Consider the following 15936-nt stretch of genomic DNA (forward strand, 5'->3'; position numbering starts at 1 on the left):
GGGGCGATAGTCATTTAGTTCAGTTACCTTTACCTTCTTGGGTACAGGAACAATGGTGACCATATTGAAGCATGTTGGGACAGCAGACTGGGATAGGGAGAGATTGAATATGTCTGTAAACACACTAGCCAGCTGGTCTGCGCATGCTCTGAGGACGCAACAAGGTATGCCGTCTGGGCTGGCAGCCTTGCGAGGGTTAACACATTTAAATGTCTTACTCATGTCGGCCACGGAGACGGAGAGCCCACAGTCCTTGTTAGCGGGCCGCGTCGGGCAAAGAAGGTGTTTAGCTTGTCTGGAAGCAAGACGTCGGTGTCCGTGATGTGGCTGGTTTTCCTTTTGTAGTCCGTGATTGTCTGTAGACCCTGCCACTCTGAGCCGTTGAATTGCGACTCCACTTTGTCTCTATACTGACATTTCGCTTGTTTGATTGCCTTGCGGAGGGAATCTCAGTTCAATCCGTTTATTTAGGTAATTTATTTTTCCATCCTCTGGACCTTGACTGAAGTATCAGCAATGTCACAAGCATAGGCCATCATGTGTTCTCACATCACCAGAGAATTGCATTTTACCACCTGCACCACTTTGAAGGAATTAACCTCTAAAGTTAGGTCAATAGCAAAAGCATTTGAAAAGCTGGAGTGCTGAAAGTATACCTTTTCCATCAAGTCTATATTTGCATTATGATGAGTTGTGTACGATTTCAATTCAGTCCTTTAGATACAATGCTGTATGCTGGACCCAGTGCCATTAACACAATCTAATTCCCATATTATGAGTCTCAAGACAGAGCTCGGATCGTGAAGTTATTTCCAATGAGCCTGCTCTCTGTCTTTACCACCAAACACATAATGTTTAGAAGTCTCATTTGCTCTGGGACAGATGCCAAGCTTTCTATCATTTCAAAAGACGCCTGTGTTAAAGAACCACTTTGTAAACATTTATTTTTCCTGTGAGTGTTGCTTTAGTGTGACAGTTATTTGACAGTGTTTTGAAGGCGTACTCCGTGAGGATCTCGAAGCATTAATGTGTGTGTGCAATTAGGCAATTTAACAGTAACCATTACTAACTTATGAAAATAAGTTAAAAAAGTAAAAATGCATTTACTCAAATCAACTAATAGATTTATTAGTCATGAATTAATTAACTTTCAAACAATAACAGTATACATTGAAGACATGGTACATAATAAAGCAGAGTAAATTACTATCAAGAAATACGATTTAACGTGGTTACATGTGTCTCCAGAATAACCTCTAAGAGAGAAAATACTATGTGTGTATAAACACACAGGAGTTCTGTGCTAAAATGAACTCAACAAGATACAATTCATAATATGAAACATACAGTAAGGTTCATAAAGGTAGAATGTTAAAAAAAAGACAGTCTAGATAAACAACCCATGGAATGTAGACTAGGAGCTCGGAAACAAGAACTCAAAGTTACAAGAAAATGCATTCTCCCCTTTAAACCTTTAGAAACACGGCTTAGGACGCACCACCAAGAAATTGCAGTTAGAGTTGCTCCTCTAAATCTGCTCTGTAGGCATGTTGTTCTCTCTCTTCCTCCATGGAGGGGCCCCTGTCAATGATATGATTCTTCCACAGGCACCTTCCTTTCGAGGACCTTCCCGAGAGCCTGTAGGATCTGCTCCTTGTTGTTCTGGATGTTGTATGAGGTAAGGTCTGTCAGTGCTCGGAAGTCCTTTTCTGTGTAGGTGAGATGTTTGGTGAGGTAGGGGGAGCTGCTTGAGCTAATGTCAATATCCCCTGCCTTCCTCTCCTCCTCACCCTGACGTGCCACACCTTCAGAATGAGAACATAAAAATACTGTCAGCCTTAAACATTAAACGAACAAACATCAAACTATAGTTTAACCAACAATATAAACAAAGTGCAATACAATCCAGTCCAGTCCAATACAATACAATACAATACAATACGATACAACGGTTTAGGCCAATTATTTTTGGCCCTGATCTCTAAAGCACACAACATTGAAAATTGACAGAATATTGATTTGATTGACAGGCACAGGGTGAATGGCATATTGACAGCTTGAGCCATTAGCTAGTTACAGTAGCTCATTGACTAGCTCTGCTTCTTTTACAATTATGATAATCTTGACAGTGCTTACCAGGGGCCTTGAACTCTTTGAATGAGATGTTGACCAAAGGGAAGTGAAGGACTATGGGAGCCTTGGGGTTCTCCTCATCCTCAAAGACGTAGAGCTCTTTCAGGGGCTGTCCCTCCAGGCTGCTGAAGTCAATGCGGGGGAAGGGGATGCTGTGGTCTTTGCAGTAAACCTCAGTCCTCTTTAGGACCTGGTAGATCGATTCAAGAGATGTCAGTCAGACAATTCAAACACCGTGTATGGCAATTACAAGTCATATGCACCTTCTGGCCTAGTGTGTGTGTGCGAAACCTGCGCGAAATATGGATCTAGCTAATTAAGTTCACTCTTGTATTATTCATAAACTCAACCCATTTACTTTGAATTGGTCCTCGCACCACGAATAGTTGAGGGACATGATGATGTCAACACCCCTCTCTGGTCTCAAGACAGGGGGACAGCCTGTGTTGATAGAGAACCCAGAGTCCACCAGGTAGAATGTGGGGTCAGCTGGAGTCAGTCTGTTGGGGAAGGCATCTGGATGCTTATCTGCAGCAAGATTGGGAGAAAAACTTCACAAACATAATCTGAATCTACATGCATTAATAATACAATGCATAAATAGACTGCTGGTGCCACACACACACACTGTATAACAGTGTTTGAGTAAATCCATGTTGAATTTGGTTTAACAGCAATAGTTCGGGTGGTTCATGCATGGCACCTTTCCAGGGTGTAAAGTTGCTGTTGTCGTTGTAGTTCCGGTGGAGGAAGAACCCACGCATGAAGTTGTAGATCTGAGTGATGACTGGCCGGCTGGTAAATAAGCTGGTCAGCGCTGAGGCAGTGTTAGTGATAGGCTTGAAGAGGTAGGTGTCCAGGGTGCTTGGTTCATTGTCAATTTCTTTAGAGGAAGAAGCGGAGTGGTGTCAAACATCTCAAACATTGCCGCACAGAGTTTATTGTGAGTTTGGCAGAGCAGTATGTCAGCTGCAACAGTCAAATAAATAACTGGGACACTTAACATAGCGCTCCAGTCAGTTTTAGAATGGGTGACTAGCAATAGGCTGGTGCTAAATATATCAAAAACTAAAGCATCATTTTTGGGACAAATCACTTGCTCAACGCTAAACCTCGTTTAGATCAATTATTGAGTAATGTGGCTATTGAGCAAGTTGAGGAAACTAAACTGCCTGGTATAACCCTAGATAGCAAGCTGTCATGGTCAAAACAGACTCAATGGTTGCGAAAATGGGAAGAGGTCTGTCCATGATAGGGCGTTGCTCTGCCTTCTTGACGTCTCAGTAGATCAGACAGGTCCTACAGGCCCTAGTTTTGTCGCACCTGGATTACTGCCCAGCTGTGTGGTCTGTGCGCGGCAAAGAAGGACATAGGTAAATTGCAGTTGGTCCAGAACAAAGCAGCAAGTATAGCACTTAGATGAACACGGAGGGAAAGTGTCAGTAACATGCGTATCAGTCTCTCCTGGCTCAAAGTTGTGGAGAAATTGACCGCATCACTATTGATCTTTGTGCGAGGTATTGATGTGTTGAAGGTACCGAACTGTCTGTTCAAGCAGTGGGCGCACAGTTCGGACTCTCATCGGTACAGCACAAGACAAGCAACCAGAAGAGTCTTCATAGTCCCCAGGTCCAGAACAGAGGCTGGGAAACGCACAGTATGAAATAGAGCCATGACTAACTCTCTGCCACCCCAGATAACTCAAGCTAGTAATAAAATCAGTTTCAAAAACAATAAAAGAACCTTACTGCACAAAGAGACATAGCCATTTTATATACAGTATATTGTATTGCAATTTGCACTGTCCTATAAATTAGACATAATATTGTGTGTATGTACTGTAGGCTATTTGTGACATATTTCAGTCCTTGACTAATAATGTTCTGTATTATGTATTATGTCATGTGGACCCCAAGAAGAGTAGCTAATACTTATGCAGTGGCTAATGGGGATCCTAATAAATACTAAATACCAAATATACATGTTAGAGACCTATTTTGTTGACATCTTCCCCCAGCCATGTGCTCCAGGATGTCTGACCTCCAGTTGCAAAGTCCCAAAGCTGGGTCAGGTTAACAGAGAAGACACTGCTCCAAAGACCTGTCAACACAGAGGCAAAGGTGCCCATACTGTAGAAAGTATTGCATTTACATTGAAATCCATAGATCATTAGTGGCAGGTATATTGTGACATACAGTTGAAGTCGGAAGTTTACATACACTTGGTTGGAGTCATTAAAACTAGTTTTTCAACCACTCCACAAATGTCTTGTTAACAAACTATAGTTTTGGCAAGTCGGTTAGGACATCTACTTTGTGCATGACGCAAGTAATTTTTCCAACAATTGTTTACAGACAGATTATTTCACTTATAATTCACTGTATCACAATTCCAATGGGTCAGAAGTTTACAAACACTAAGTTGACTGTGCCTTTAAACAGCTTGGAAAATTCCAGAAAATGATGTAATGGCTTTAGAAGCTTCTGATAGGCTAATTGACATAATTTGAGTCAATTGGAGGTGTACCTGTGGATGTATTTCAAGGCCTACCTTCAAACTCAGTGCCTCTTTGCTTGACATCATGGGGAAATCAAAAGAAATCAACCAAGACCTTAGAAAAAAATTGTAGACCTCTACAAGTCTAGTTCATCCTTGCGAGCAATTTCCAAATGCCTGAAGGTACCACGTTCATCTGTATAAACAATAGTACGCAAGTATAACACCATGGGACCACGTAGCTGTCATACCGCTCAGGAAGGAGACGCGTTCTGTCTCCTAGAGATGAACGTACTTTGGTGCGAAAAGTGCAAATCAATCCCAGAACAACAGCAAAGGACCTTGTGAAGCTGCTGGAGGAAACGGATACAAAAGTATCTATATCCACAGTAAAACGAGTCCTATATCGACATAACCTGGAAGGCCACTCAACAAGGAAGAAGCCACTGCTCCAAAACCGCCATAAAAAAGCCAGACTACGGTTTGCAACTGCACATGGGGACAAAGATTGTACTTTTTGGAGAAATGTCCTCTGGTCTGATGAAACAAAATAAAACTGTTTGGCCATAATTACCATCGTTATGTTTAGAGAAGAAAGGGGGAGGCTTGCAAGCCGAAGAACACCATCCCAACCGTGAAGCACGGGGGTGGCAGCATCATGTTGTGGGGGTGCCTTGCTGCAGGAGGGACTGGTGCACTTCACAAAATAGATGGCTTCATAGATGGCTTCAAGGAAAAGTATGTGGATAAATTGAAGCAACATCTCAAGACATCAGTCAGGAAGTTAAAGCTTGGTCGCAAATGGGTCTTCCAAATGGACAATGACCCCAAGCATACTTCCAAAGTTGTGGCAAAATGGCTTAAGGACAAAGTCAAGGTATTGGAGTGGCCATCACAAAGCCCTGACCTCAATCCTATAGACAATTTGTGGGCAGAACTGAAAAAGCGTCTACAAACCTGACTCAGTTACACCAGCTCTGTCAGGAGGAATGTGCCAAAATTCACCCAACTTATTGTGGGAAGCTTGTGGAAGGCTACCCGAAATGTTTGACCCAAGTTAAACAATTTAAAGGAAATTCTACCAAATACAAATTGAATGTATGTATACTTCTGACCCACTGGGAATCTGATGAAAGAAATAATAGCTGAAATAAATAATTCTCTCTACTATTATTCTGACATTTCACATTCTTAAAATAAAGTGGTGATCCTAACTGACCTAAGACAGGCTAAGGTATATGTACATTTCCGACTTCAACTGTATATCTCTCTCTCTCTCTCTCTCTCTCTCTCGCTCTCTGAAACGCATGCACACACACAAATAAGTGTTCTCTCACCAAGCAGATAGGCGATATGCATCTCTGGATGTTTCTTGACCATGTGACCAAGGTAGAATTCACTCCCAAAGTCCTCCGCATGGACATAGGCCCCATACTTTGGGAAGCCGACCTCATATGGTGTGAACTCACACCACTCTAAAAGGATAGGAATAGAAAGATAAACAAATTGTTCAGTTATTATTAAATGTATAGGTAATTTATACTGCAACTGCTATTTTAAATCGGTTGTAAGACATTTTATCTATGTGTCGCCTCCTACTACTAAAACGTTTTTAGTGTATAACTGGATACATAAGGATATGTAAATAACATAAGTTAACACCATCAAAATGATGTTACAATATTCCTTGCTTCAACATGTGGACCATTGTTTGGGTTTCATTAAAATACATATCAAACATAAGTTGCTAGAACAGCTTTACCAAACTCGGTTGTGGTGCCTTTCACTCCGTCCTTCAGGTTGACAGCAGTACAGATGGGTAAAGGGTTCTGGCCCTCTGATACTGCCTTCTGCTGGTCAGACAGGGTACTGGTTTTCTTCTACAAACCCCACAGGAGAAATCAATGATTTATACAGTATATACAACACTAATGTGGGGCGCTGTGTTGAAGCCACCGTGCCTCCATCTTGGCACTCTCCCACCATTGTAAAACATATTTTGGAAGCTATAGGAATGCATGTATTAATGTCTACATTCGTTTTTGCCACCTTTATTCTATTCCGAAAGGGTTGTTTGGATCCTAGATGGTGGTTGGTTGATAGCAGGGAGTTAGGGCACCACAATCCCCACATTCCATGGGTAGTGACAGCCAGGCTGAAGTGGCTGACTGAGCACAGAGCAAGGCTTGCTGTGACATCAGAGAGACCTGGTGATAAACACTCCCAGACCCACAGTGTGGAGTGTGAGAGACTTGAATGAGAAAGCAGGTTGCCAGCCAACCCTGCTCCATTCAAATAGAGAGCTGCCTCTCAATAATTAAGACTATCTAGATTGCCACACAGTTACAAAGTTAAATACTAGGTCGGGTACATCGCATTTGAATCTACTATCTAAGTGAAGAGCCAATTCTGCCCCTCTTTTCTGATTTGGTGGCTCATTTCTTTAGCGGGTGTGACAAATAGTCATGTCAGTCATGCTTTGTTTTGACAGGATTGATTTACCCATGTTTCTGGATCTGCTCGATCCTATAGTCATTTTGTGTTCCGTGCCTACCAGCAATCATCCTGCTATTTGATTATATTCATTTAATCAGATTAATCTCTGGTAAACTCTAGCAATCAGAATAGGCTGAAGACAGAGGTTGGTTCTTGGTTGTTAGAGTTCTCACCAATGATTTATATATACACTAGATGACTGACAGGGGGGCGCTGTGTTGATACCACCGTGCCTCCGTCTTGGTACTCCCCCACCGTAGTAAAAAAGTATTTTGGAAGCTATATAATGCATTTATTAATGTCTACATTTGTTTTTACCACAATATTATTTTACAGACACCTTAATGCATACTTTGAAATTATATTATGTGAGCTAAACATACATTTTCCTTAAAGTATATATTTTTTTAGAGATTACTAATGTTACTGTACCCAACACAACAAAAAATACTTAAATACATGTAATTTTGTCCTTGAAAAATGTAATTGAAATACTTTAGAATTCATTCCCATTGAGGACTGCTCCTACTGGGGAGTACCAATATGGCCAACTGGTGGCTTCAAAGCCTCTCTATGGCCAATAGCATCAGGAATCCAGGGTTTATATACATCATTGGGAGAAATCAATCTGTCAAATACGGTGCTGCAACCAAATTCGCAAAACACATTATGTAAAGTATCATAACTCAGTGTGAAAGACATAATAGTGGGTCTGTAGAAAAAACATCTCATAGTTTCAATGTAATTAAAGGCACTATAATTACAGGCGACAAAACCATTTCTGCGGAACTTCTTCCTATTGAAGTGTGATTAGTACAGTGTGTATTGTAAAGTATGAGTGTACAGTAGGCTGCTGTACCTTCCCATAGAGACAGTGCTCAATGACCAGACCCCACATGTCTATGAGTGACACCATATGTCCCTCCTTCTCTTTGTCTGCCATCTGGTGTTTGTAGTACTGCAGATTCTCAGTGGTGAAGGCACTGAGGAAGCTCTTGGTGATTTCCTCCTCCATAGCCGAGATGGACTCATCCATATCACGCTGTGACCAATCTGCTTCCTGATACAGGGTGGCTAAGGCCCTGTTGAACAGGAATGTGTTATGTCACTTACTGTAAGTAGGAGTCTCAGTAGTATAAACGTAGTAAGTGAAGACAGGTTAGAGTACTGTGGAGATTACAGAGTAAAAATACCTGTGAGCCAAAACTGTCTGAGCTCATAAGGACATTCAAAGTGACAAAATGTTGTTTGTTAGTTTTTGTTTGTTTGTTCATTCATTCATTCATTCATTCATTCATTCATTCATTCATTCATTCATTCATTCATTCATTCATTCATTCAGCTTATAGTATACTGCAGATTTAATTGCAATGGAGATAAATGCCATGCTTACCATGTGGAGCCTGACACACCAGTGATGTAGCTCACAGCGTCCAGTAGGCCCAGTCTCTGCAGCCCCTTCAGACTGCCATACAGGCCGGTCATTGCTCTGGTCCCTCCCCCTGAGCCAACCACAGCTATAACAGGCAACTGGGGGAAGAAAGACAAACAACATCTCTGGTTGGATCTTCCATCTGTCAGTCAATCCGTTTTAACACATTCTGTTGAGACTTGTTTCGTAATGACAGTGGACGACATCTGCACACCACAGTAGAAATTAGTAATTTCCCCACAACAATGAGACTGAAAAAAGACAAACAAATTTGCTCAGCATCAATATTCAGTCTCCATTAGTGTTGAAATTATGGATGATAAGCAGCAATCAGTGCAGTGTGTAAATTAGTGCATAAAAATCATCACCTTTTTAGGGTCAGGGGGAGAGGTGAGGCCCAACTCTTTTCGTAAGGCCTGGCCCACTAGCACCTTTCTCTTCTTCAGGAATTCTTTTTCCTCCGGAGGGATGTCAAAATCAAGACGCACCTCAAATTCAATGTCTGGGCTGTGGATTTACAGAGGCCATACAATACACCCACCCACCCGCGCACGAACCCACACACACACACACACACACACACACACACACACACACACACACACACACACACACACACACACACACACACACACACACACATCTAACACATTAATAACAACTAAATATGCCACGTGTTTGCATACTTCTGAATGAAATGAAGAGTTTATTTCCATCTATATCTATATCAACCAATTCTTTGTGTTTTTTTCATCAGAAATTATTGCTTATGGATACCTTCATGTGTGTGTAAAATATTACTGTTCTCAGATTTTTTTATGAATAGATTTTAGATGTGTATGAAAATGTAGGGTTTTTTTGCAAAACGCTATACGTACATCTATTGTTTAGGTGGAATGGAAGGTTAGCATCCTGTATATTTATTTGACTGTGATATGTGGTTGTCTCACCTAGCTATCTTAAGATCAATGCACTTAATGTATGTCGCTCTGGATAAGAACATCTGCTAAATGACTAAAATGTCAAATGTAAATGTTTTACATACAGATCTCATATTACTGTATTAAATTATTATTACAAATATATATATATATACAGGACCAGTCAAAAGTTTGGACATACCTACTCATTCAAGGGTTTTTTCTTATTTTTACTATTATCTATATTGTAGAATAGTGAAGACATCAAAAATATGAAATAACACATATGGAGTCATGTAGTAACTAAAAAAGTGTTAAACAAATCAAAATCTATTTTAGATTTTAGATTCTTCAAAGTAGCCACCATCTGCCTTGATGACAGCTTGCACACTCTTGGCATTCTCTCAACCAGCTTCACCTGGAATGGTTTCCTACAGTCTTGAAGGAGTTACCATATATGCTGAGCACTTGTTGGTTGCTTCTCCTTCACTCTGTGGTCCAACTCATCCCAAACCATCTCAATTGGGTTGAGGTGAGGTGATTGTGGAGGCCAGGTCATCTGATGCAGCACTCCATCACTCTCCTTCTTGGTCAAATAGCCTTTACACAGCCTGGAGGTGTGTTTTGGGTCATTGCCCTGTTGAAAACAAATGATAGTCCCACTAAGCACAAACCAGATGGGATGGCATATTGCTGCAGAATGCTGTGGTAGCCATGCTGGTTAAAACCTCTACGGGCCACGGTGGCAGTATTGAGAATTTTGAAAAAAATACGTGCCCATTTTTAACTGCCTCCTACACCAACTCAGAAGCTAGGATATGCATATTATTAACACATTCGGATAGAAAACACTCTGAATTTTCTAAAACAGTTTGAATGGTGTCTGTAAGTATAACAAAACTCATATTGCAGACAAAAACCTGAGAAAAATAGATTAAAAAAAATGAGAATTTTGTGGCTGTACTATTTAGTGTCATTGTTTATTAGATACCATAGTGAGAAAGGATTCAGTTCGCAACTCCTACGGATTCCACTAGATGTCAGCGATCTTTATAAAGTTGTTTGAAGCTTCCATGATTAACAGGGAGCAAATTAGAATGCATTGAAGTTGACGTCCGTGGGATGTCGTCACTTCCATTATGGCCTGCACCTGCGCAATCATGAGACACGAGACATTTTTAAAAAACGTTTTTCTAGACACAGGTGAAGTCAGGTTGAAACATTACTGATGTTTCACGTTAAAAATGGCTCTAAAGATTGATGCTAAACAACGTTTGACATGTTTGAACAAACATAAATAGATTATTTTTGTAACTTTTTTAACTTTTTGCCGTGACTTCACACACCCCCCCCGCGCTACTTTTTAGTAGCCACCGAAGCGCTAACAACATGGAACAACTTGGAGTTATTTGGACATCAATTATGAACTTTGTCAAAAGAAACCACATTTGTTGTGGACCTGGAATTCCTGGAACTGCCAATGGATGAAGATAATCAAAGGTAATGGATTATTGACAATAGTATTATTGATATTACATGGTTACAAGATGATGCTAAGCTAATTAGGCTAGCTTATTGTTCTTAGCACAGCACCTGGTTTATTGCAACTTGTGATTTCCCAGTAAAGTTATTTTGAAATCTGGCAAGACAGTATCATTTACGAAATGTTAAACTATAATTATTTGAATGACAATATTATAATTTACCAATGTTTTCGAATAGTAATTTTGAAAATTGTAACGTTGTTCACCGGAAGCATTTCAGAGAAGAAAAAAATCAGAATTTCACCGCTACTGTAAAATGCGGTTTTTGGATATAAATATGAACTTGATGGAACAAAAAATGCATGTATTGTATAACATAATGTCATAGGAGTGTCATCTGATGGAGATTGTCAAAGGTTGGTGCATAATTTTAGCTGGTTTCTGCTTTTGGTGACGCCTGACCTTGAATTGAAAATGGATGTTTGTACTTTTGTGGCTATGTACTGTCCTAACATAATCTAACTTTATGCTTTTGCCGTAAAGCCTCTTTGAAAATCGAACAATGTGGTTAGATTAAGGAGATGTTTATCTTTTAAATGGTGTAAAATAGTTGATTGTTTGAGAAATTGAAATTATTAGATTTTTGATGTTTTGAATTTCCAGCCTTGCTAGCAATCCCGTCTCAAGGTTCATTGCTAACCCGTGGCCTCAACAGGTTTTAAGTGTGCCTTGAATTCTAAACAAATCACTGACAGTGTCACCAGCAATGCACCCCCACACCATCACACCTCCTCCTCCATGCTTCGTGGTGGGAACCACACATGCGGAGATCATCCGTTCACCTACTCTGTGTCTCACAATGACACAGCAGTTAGAACCAAAAATCTCAAATTTGGACTCATCAGACCAAAGGACAAATTTCCACCGGTCTAAGTATTTTGCTTGTGTTTCTTGGCCCAAGCAAGTCTCTTCTTCTTATTGGTGTCCTTTAGTAGTGGTTTCTTTGCAGCAATTCGACCATGAAGCCCTGATTCATGCAGTCTCCTCTGAACAGTTGATGTTGAGATATGTCTGTTACTTGAACTCTGTGAAGCATTTTTTTGGTCCGCAATTTCTGAGGCTGGTAACTCCAATGAACTTATTGTCTGCAGCAGATGTAACTCTGGGTCTTCCTTTCCTGTGGCGGTCCTCACGAGAGCCAGTTTCATCATAGCGCTTGATGAAACTGGCAATTGCACTTGAAGAAACGTTCAAAGTTCTTGAAATGTTCCAGATTGACTGACCTTCATGTCTTAAAGTTATGATGGACTGTCGTTTCTCTTTGCTTATTTGAGCTGTTCTTGCCATAATAAGGACTTGGTCTTTTACCAAATAGGGCTATCTTCTGTATACCGGCCCTACCTTGTCACAACACAACTGATTGGTTCAAACACATTAAGAAGGAAAGAAATTCCAGAAATGAACTTTTAACAAGGCACACCTGTTAATTGAAATAAATTCCAGGTGACTTCCTCATGAAGCTGGTTGACAGAATGTCAAGAGTGTGCAAAGTTGTCATCAAGGCAAAGGGTGGCTTCTTTGAAGATTCTCAAACATAAAATATATTTGGATTTTTTTAACACTTTTTTGGTTACTACATGATTCTATATGTGTTATTTCTTAGTTTTGATGTCTTTACTATTATTCTACAATGTAGAAAATAGTAAAAGTAGAGAAAAACCGTTGAATGAGTAGCTGTGTCCAAACTTTTGACTGGTACCGTATATATATACTCCCAAGTGGCACAGCGGTCTAAGGCACAGCATTGCAGTGCTAGAGGCGTCGCTACAGACCCTGGTTCGATCCAGGGCTGTATCACAACCGGCCATAGCTGTACTACTTATTTCTCTGTAACTGAGGCAGATATATAGCATTTGGCAAAAAAACATGATTATTTGTCTCTCTGAAATGAAACCGTCAAGTGAAAGATATTAAACAAATACATGCTTGTCATTGAACAATGCCATGATTAGATAGTGAAAAAAACGCACCAATCTCTTTCATAATTTCTTTAAACAATACAAGCTATTTTAATATTTCTGAAAATGGATATATAGCGTTTTGGAAAGAAACTCTTCAAATACTGATGGTTTGTTTCGTAAAAAGGAAAGCACTTTACCAGTCCTCTGTTCTCAAATGTAGATCCACCATGTCCTGTGAAGGGAGAGTGTCGATGTAAATCATATGGGCTTTATAAGCATCGTTCATCAATAAGCTTTCTCTGGCACTTTATGCACACACTAGAAGGGTGCAAAGACTTAAATTAGGTCTACTGTACCTCTCCCACAGGTAAAGATACTTTGAAATCATTACTGGCTGGAAGGTGCAGGAGTGGAACAGTAGATAAGCCAGTGACATTTGGATCTTCTACCTCACCCATTTTATCCTGGGGATACAAAACACATGATTGTGGAATTTTAAAAAAAATCATATGGAACTTGTATAAAGATGGGGAAGATATTGGACAAGTGAAGGATAAGTTAACCACACCCTCATGCAAAGCTCTGTCTCCAGGTCTCTGTTGATGTAGTAGCGCAGAGTTTTGGTCAGGTTGGATGTTTTCTCAGGAGTAAGAATCTTATGCTCTTCTGGAAAGGCCCCACACATTTTCAGGACCACATTCTGCTTCACTAGAACAATAACAACATAGATGTGGTTGCTCAGTTCAGTGATCTATGAATATCCTGTGTAGACCGGTCTGATTATGCTCACACTGAGACAGACAGACAGACAGACAGACAGACAGACAGACAGACAGATGAGATCTATCCTTTCTCCTTCATCTCTTCTATATTTTTAACCCTATCAGACAATACATACATACATTGGGAGGTATTTAGAGAATAAGTGGCAACTTATGATCACTCTACTAGATAGGACTAGACAGAGAGGAGCAACTGGTTTAGGAAGAATGCAAATAGTAGTAACAGAGTAGACATCCCCCAGGCATGTCCTCACACTAAACAGACAAAACTAGTTCAAACCAGAAACTGATGACTAATTTTATTTATTTATTTTTATTTCACCTTTATTTAACCAGGTAGGCTAGTTGAGAACAAGTTCTCATTTGCAACTGTGACCTGGCCAAGATAAAGCATAGCAATTCAACACGTACAACACAGAGTTACACATGAAATAAACAAAACATACAGTCAATAATACAGTAGAACAAAAGAAAACAAAAAGTCTATATACAGTGAGTGCAAATGAGGTAAGTTAAGGCAATAAATAGGCCATGGTGGCGAAGTAATTACAATATAGCAATTCAACACTGGAATGGTAGATGTGCAGAAGATGAATGTGCAAGTAGAGATACTGGGGTGCAAAGGAGCAAGATAAATAAATAAATACAGTATGGGGATGAGGTAGGTAGATAGATGGGCTGTTTACAGATGGGCTATGTACAGGTGCAGTGATCTGTGAGCTGCTCTGACAGCTGGTGCTTAAAGTTAGTGAGGGAGATATGAGTCTCCAGCTTCAGAGATTTTTGCAGTTCGTTCAGTTCGTTCCTTGGCAGCAGAGAACTGAAAGGAAAGACGACCAAAGGAGGAATTGGCTTTGGGGGTGACCAGTGAGATATACCTGCTGGAGCGCGTGCTACGAGTGGGTGCTGCTATGGTGACCAGTGAGCTGAGATAAGGCGGGGCTTTACCTAGCAGAGACTTGTAGATGACCTGGAGCCAGTGGGTTTGGCGACGAGTATGAAGCGAGAGACAACCAACGAGAGCGTACAGGTCGCAATGGTGGGTTTCCAATCTTTGGGAATCTCAGATGATACGAAAGAGAGGTTGAACAGGCTAGTAATAGGGGTTGCAACAATTTCGGCAGATAATTTTAGAAAGAGAGGGTCCAGATTGTCTAGCCGGGCTGATTTGTATGGGTCCAGATTTTTCAGCTCTTTCAGAACGTGAGCTATCTGGATTTGGGTGAAGGAGAAATGGTGGGAGCTTTGGCGAGTTGCTGTGGAGGGTGCCGGGCAGTCGACCGGGTTAGGGGTAGCCAGGTGGAAAGCATGGCCAGCTGTAGAGAAATGCTTATTGAAATTCTCAATTATAGTGGATTTATTGGCGGTAACAGTGTTTCCTAGCCTCAGAGCAGTGGGCAGCTGGGAGGAGGTGCTCTTATTCTCCATGGACTTTACAGTGTCCCAGAACTTTTTGAGTTAGTACTACAGGATGCAAATTTCTGTTCGAAAAAGCTAGCCGTAGCTTTTCTAACTGCCTGTGTATGTTTCTTCCTAACTTCCCTGAAAAGTTGCATATCACGGGGGCTATTCGATGCTAATGCAGAACGCCACAGGATGTTTTTGTGCTGGTCAAGGGCAGACAGGTCTGGAGTGAACCAAGGACTATATCTATTCCTAGTTCTACATTTTTTGAATGGGGCATGCTTATTTGAGATGGTGAGGAAGGCACTTTTAAAGAATAGCCAGGCATCATCTACTGGCGGGATGAGGTCAATGTCATTCCAGGATACCCCGGCCAGGTCGATTAGAAAGGCTTGCTCGCGGAAGTGTTTTAGGGAGTGTTTGAAAGTGATGATGGGTGGTCGTTTGGTCGCAGACCCATTACGGATGCAGGCAATGAGGCAATGATCGCTGAGATCTTGATTGAAAACAGCAGAGGTGTATTTGGAGGGCGAGTTAGTTAGGATGACATCTATGAGGGTGCCCGTGTTTACGGTTTTGGGGTTGTACCTGGTAGGTTCATTGATAATTTGTGTGAGATTGAGGGCATCAAGCTTAGATTGTAGGATGGCCAGGGTGTTAAGCATGTCCCAGTTTAGGTCACCTAGTAGCACGAGCTCAGAAGATAGATGGGGCAATCAATTCACATATGGTGTCGAGGGCACAGCCGGGGGCAGAGAGAGGTCTATAGCAAGCGGCAACAGTGAGAGACTTGTTTCTGGAAAGGTGAATTTTTAGAAGTAGAAACTC

At 40.9% G+C, this 15936-nt stretch overlaps 1 protein-coding gene across 1 annotated transcript in view; it reads right to left on the bottom strand.

The window, feature by feature from the left end:
* Positions 1 to 1106: 1106 nt before the first annotated feature.
* The window catches only part of pla2g4f.1 (phospholipase A2, group IVF, tandem duplicate 1), a 40143-nt gene continuing 25313 nt past the window's right edge, over positions 1107 to 15936 (bottom strand). The window contains exons 9-21 of the mRNA XM_029752906.1: positions 13491 to 13630; positions 13279 to 13386; positions 13120 to 13154; positions 8926 to 9064; positions 8519 to 8655; positions 7985 to 8207; positions 6392 to 6509; positions 5967 to 6104; positions 4126 to 4233; positions 2837 to 3016; positions 2492 to 2661; positions 2137 to 2323; positions 1107 to 1805 (exon numbers count right to left, since the gene is read on the bottom strand). Coding sequence (XP_029608766.1) covers positions 1585 to 1805; positions 2137 to 2323; positions 2492 to 2661; positions 2837 to 3016; positions 4126 to 4233; positions 5967 to 6104; positions 6392 to 6509; positions 7985 to 8207; positions 8519 to 8655; positions 8926 to 9064; positions 13120 to 13154; positions 13279 to 13386; positions 13491 to 13630 — 1904 coding nt within the window. The 3' untranslated portion in view covers positions 1107 to 1584. The remainder of the gene's footprint in view (positions 1806 to 2136; positions 2324 to 2491; positions 2662 to 2836; positions 3017 to 4125; positions 4234 to 5966; positions 6105 to 6391; positions 6510 to 7984; positions 8208 to 8518; positions 8656 to 8925; positions 9065 to 13119; positions 13155 to 13278; positions 13387 to 13490; positions 13631 to 15936) is intronic.

Source organism: Salmo trutta, chromosome 5 (genome assembly GCF_901001165.1).
Source record: "Salmo trutta chromosome 5, fSalTru1.1, whole genome shotgun sequence".
Taxonomy (NCBI): Eukaryota; Metazoa; Chordata; class Actinopteri; order Salmoniformes; family Salmonidae; genus Salmo; species Salmo trutta.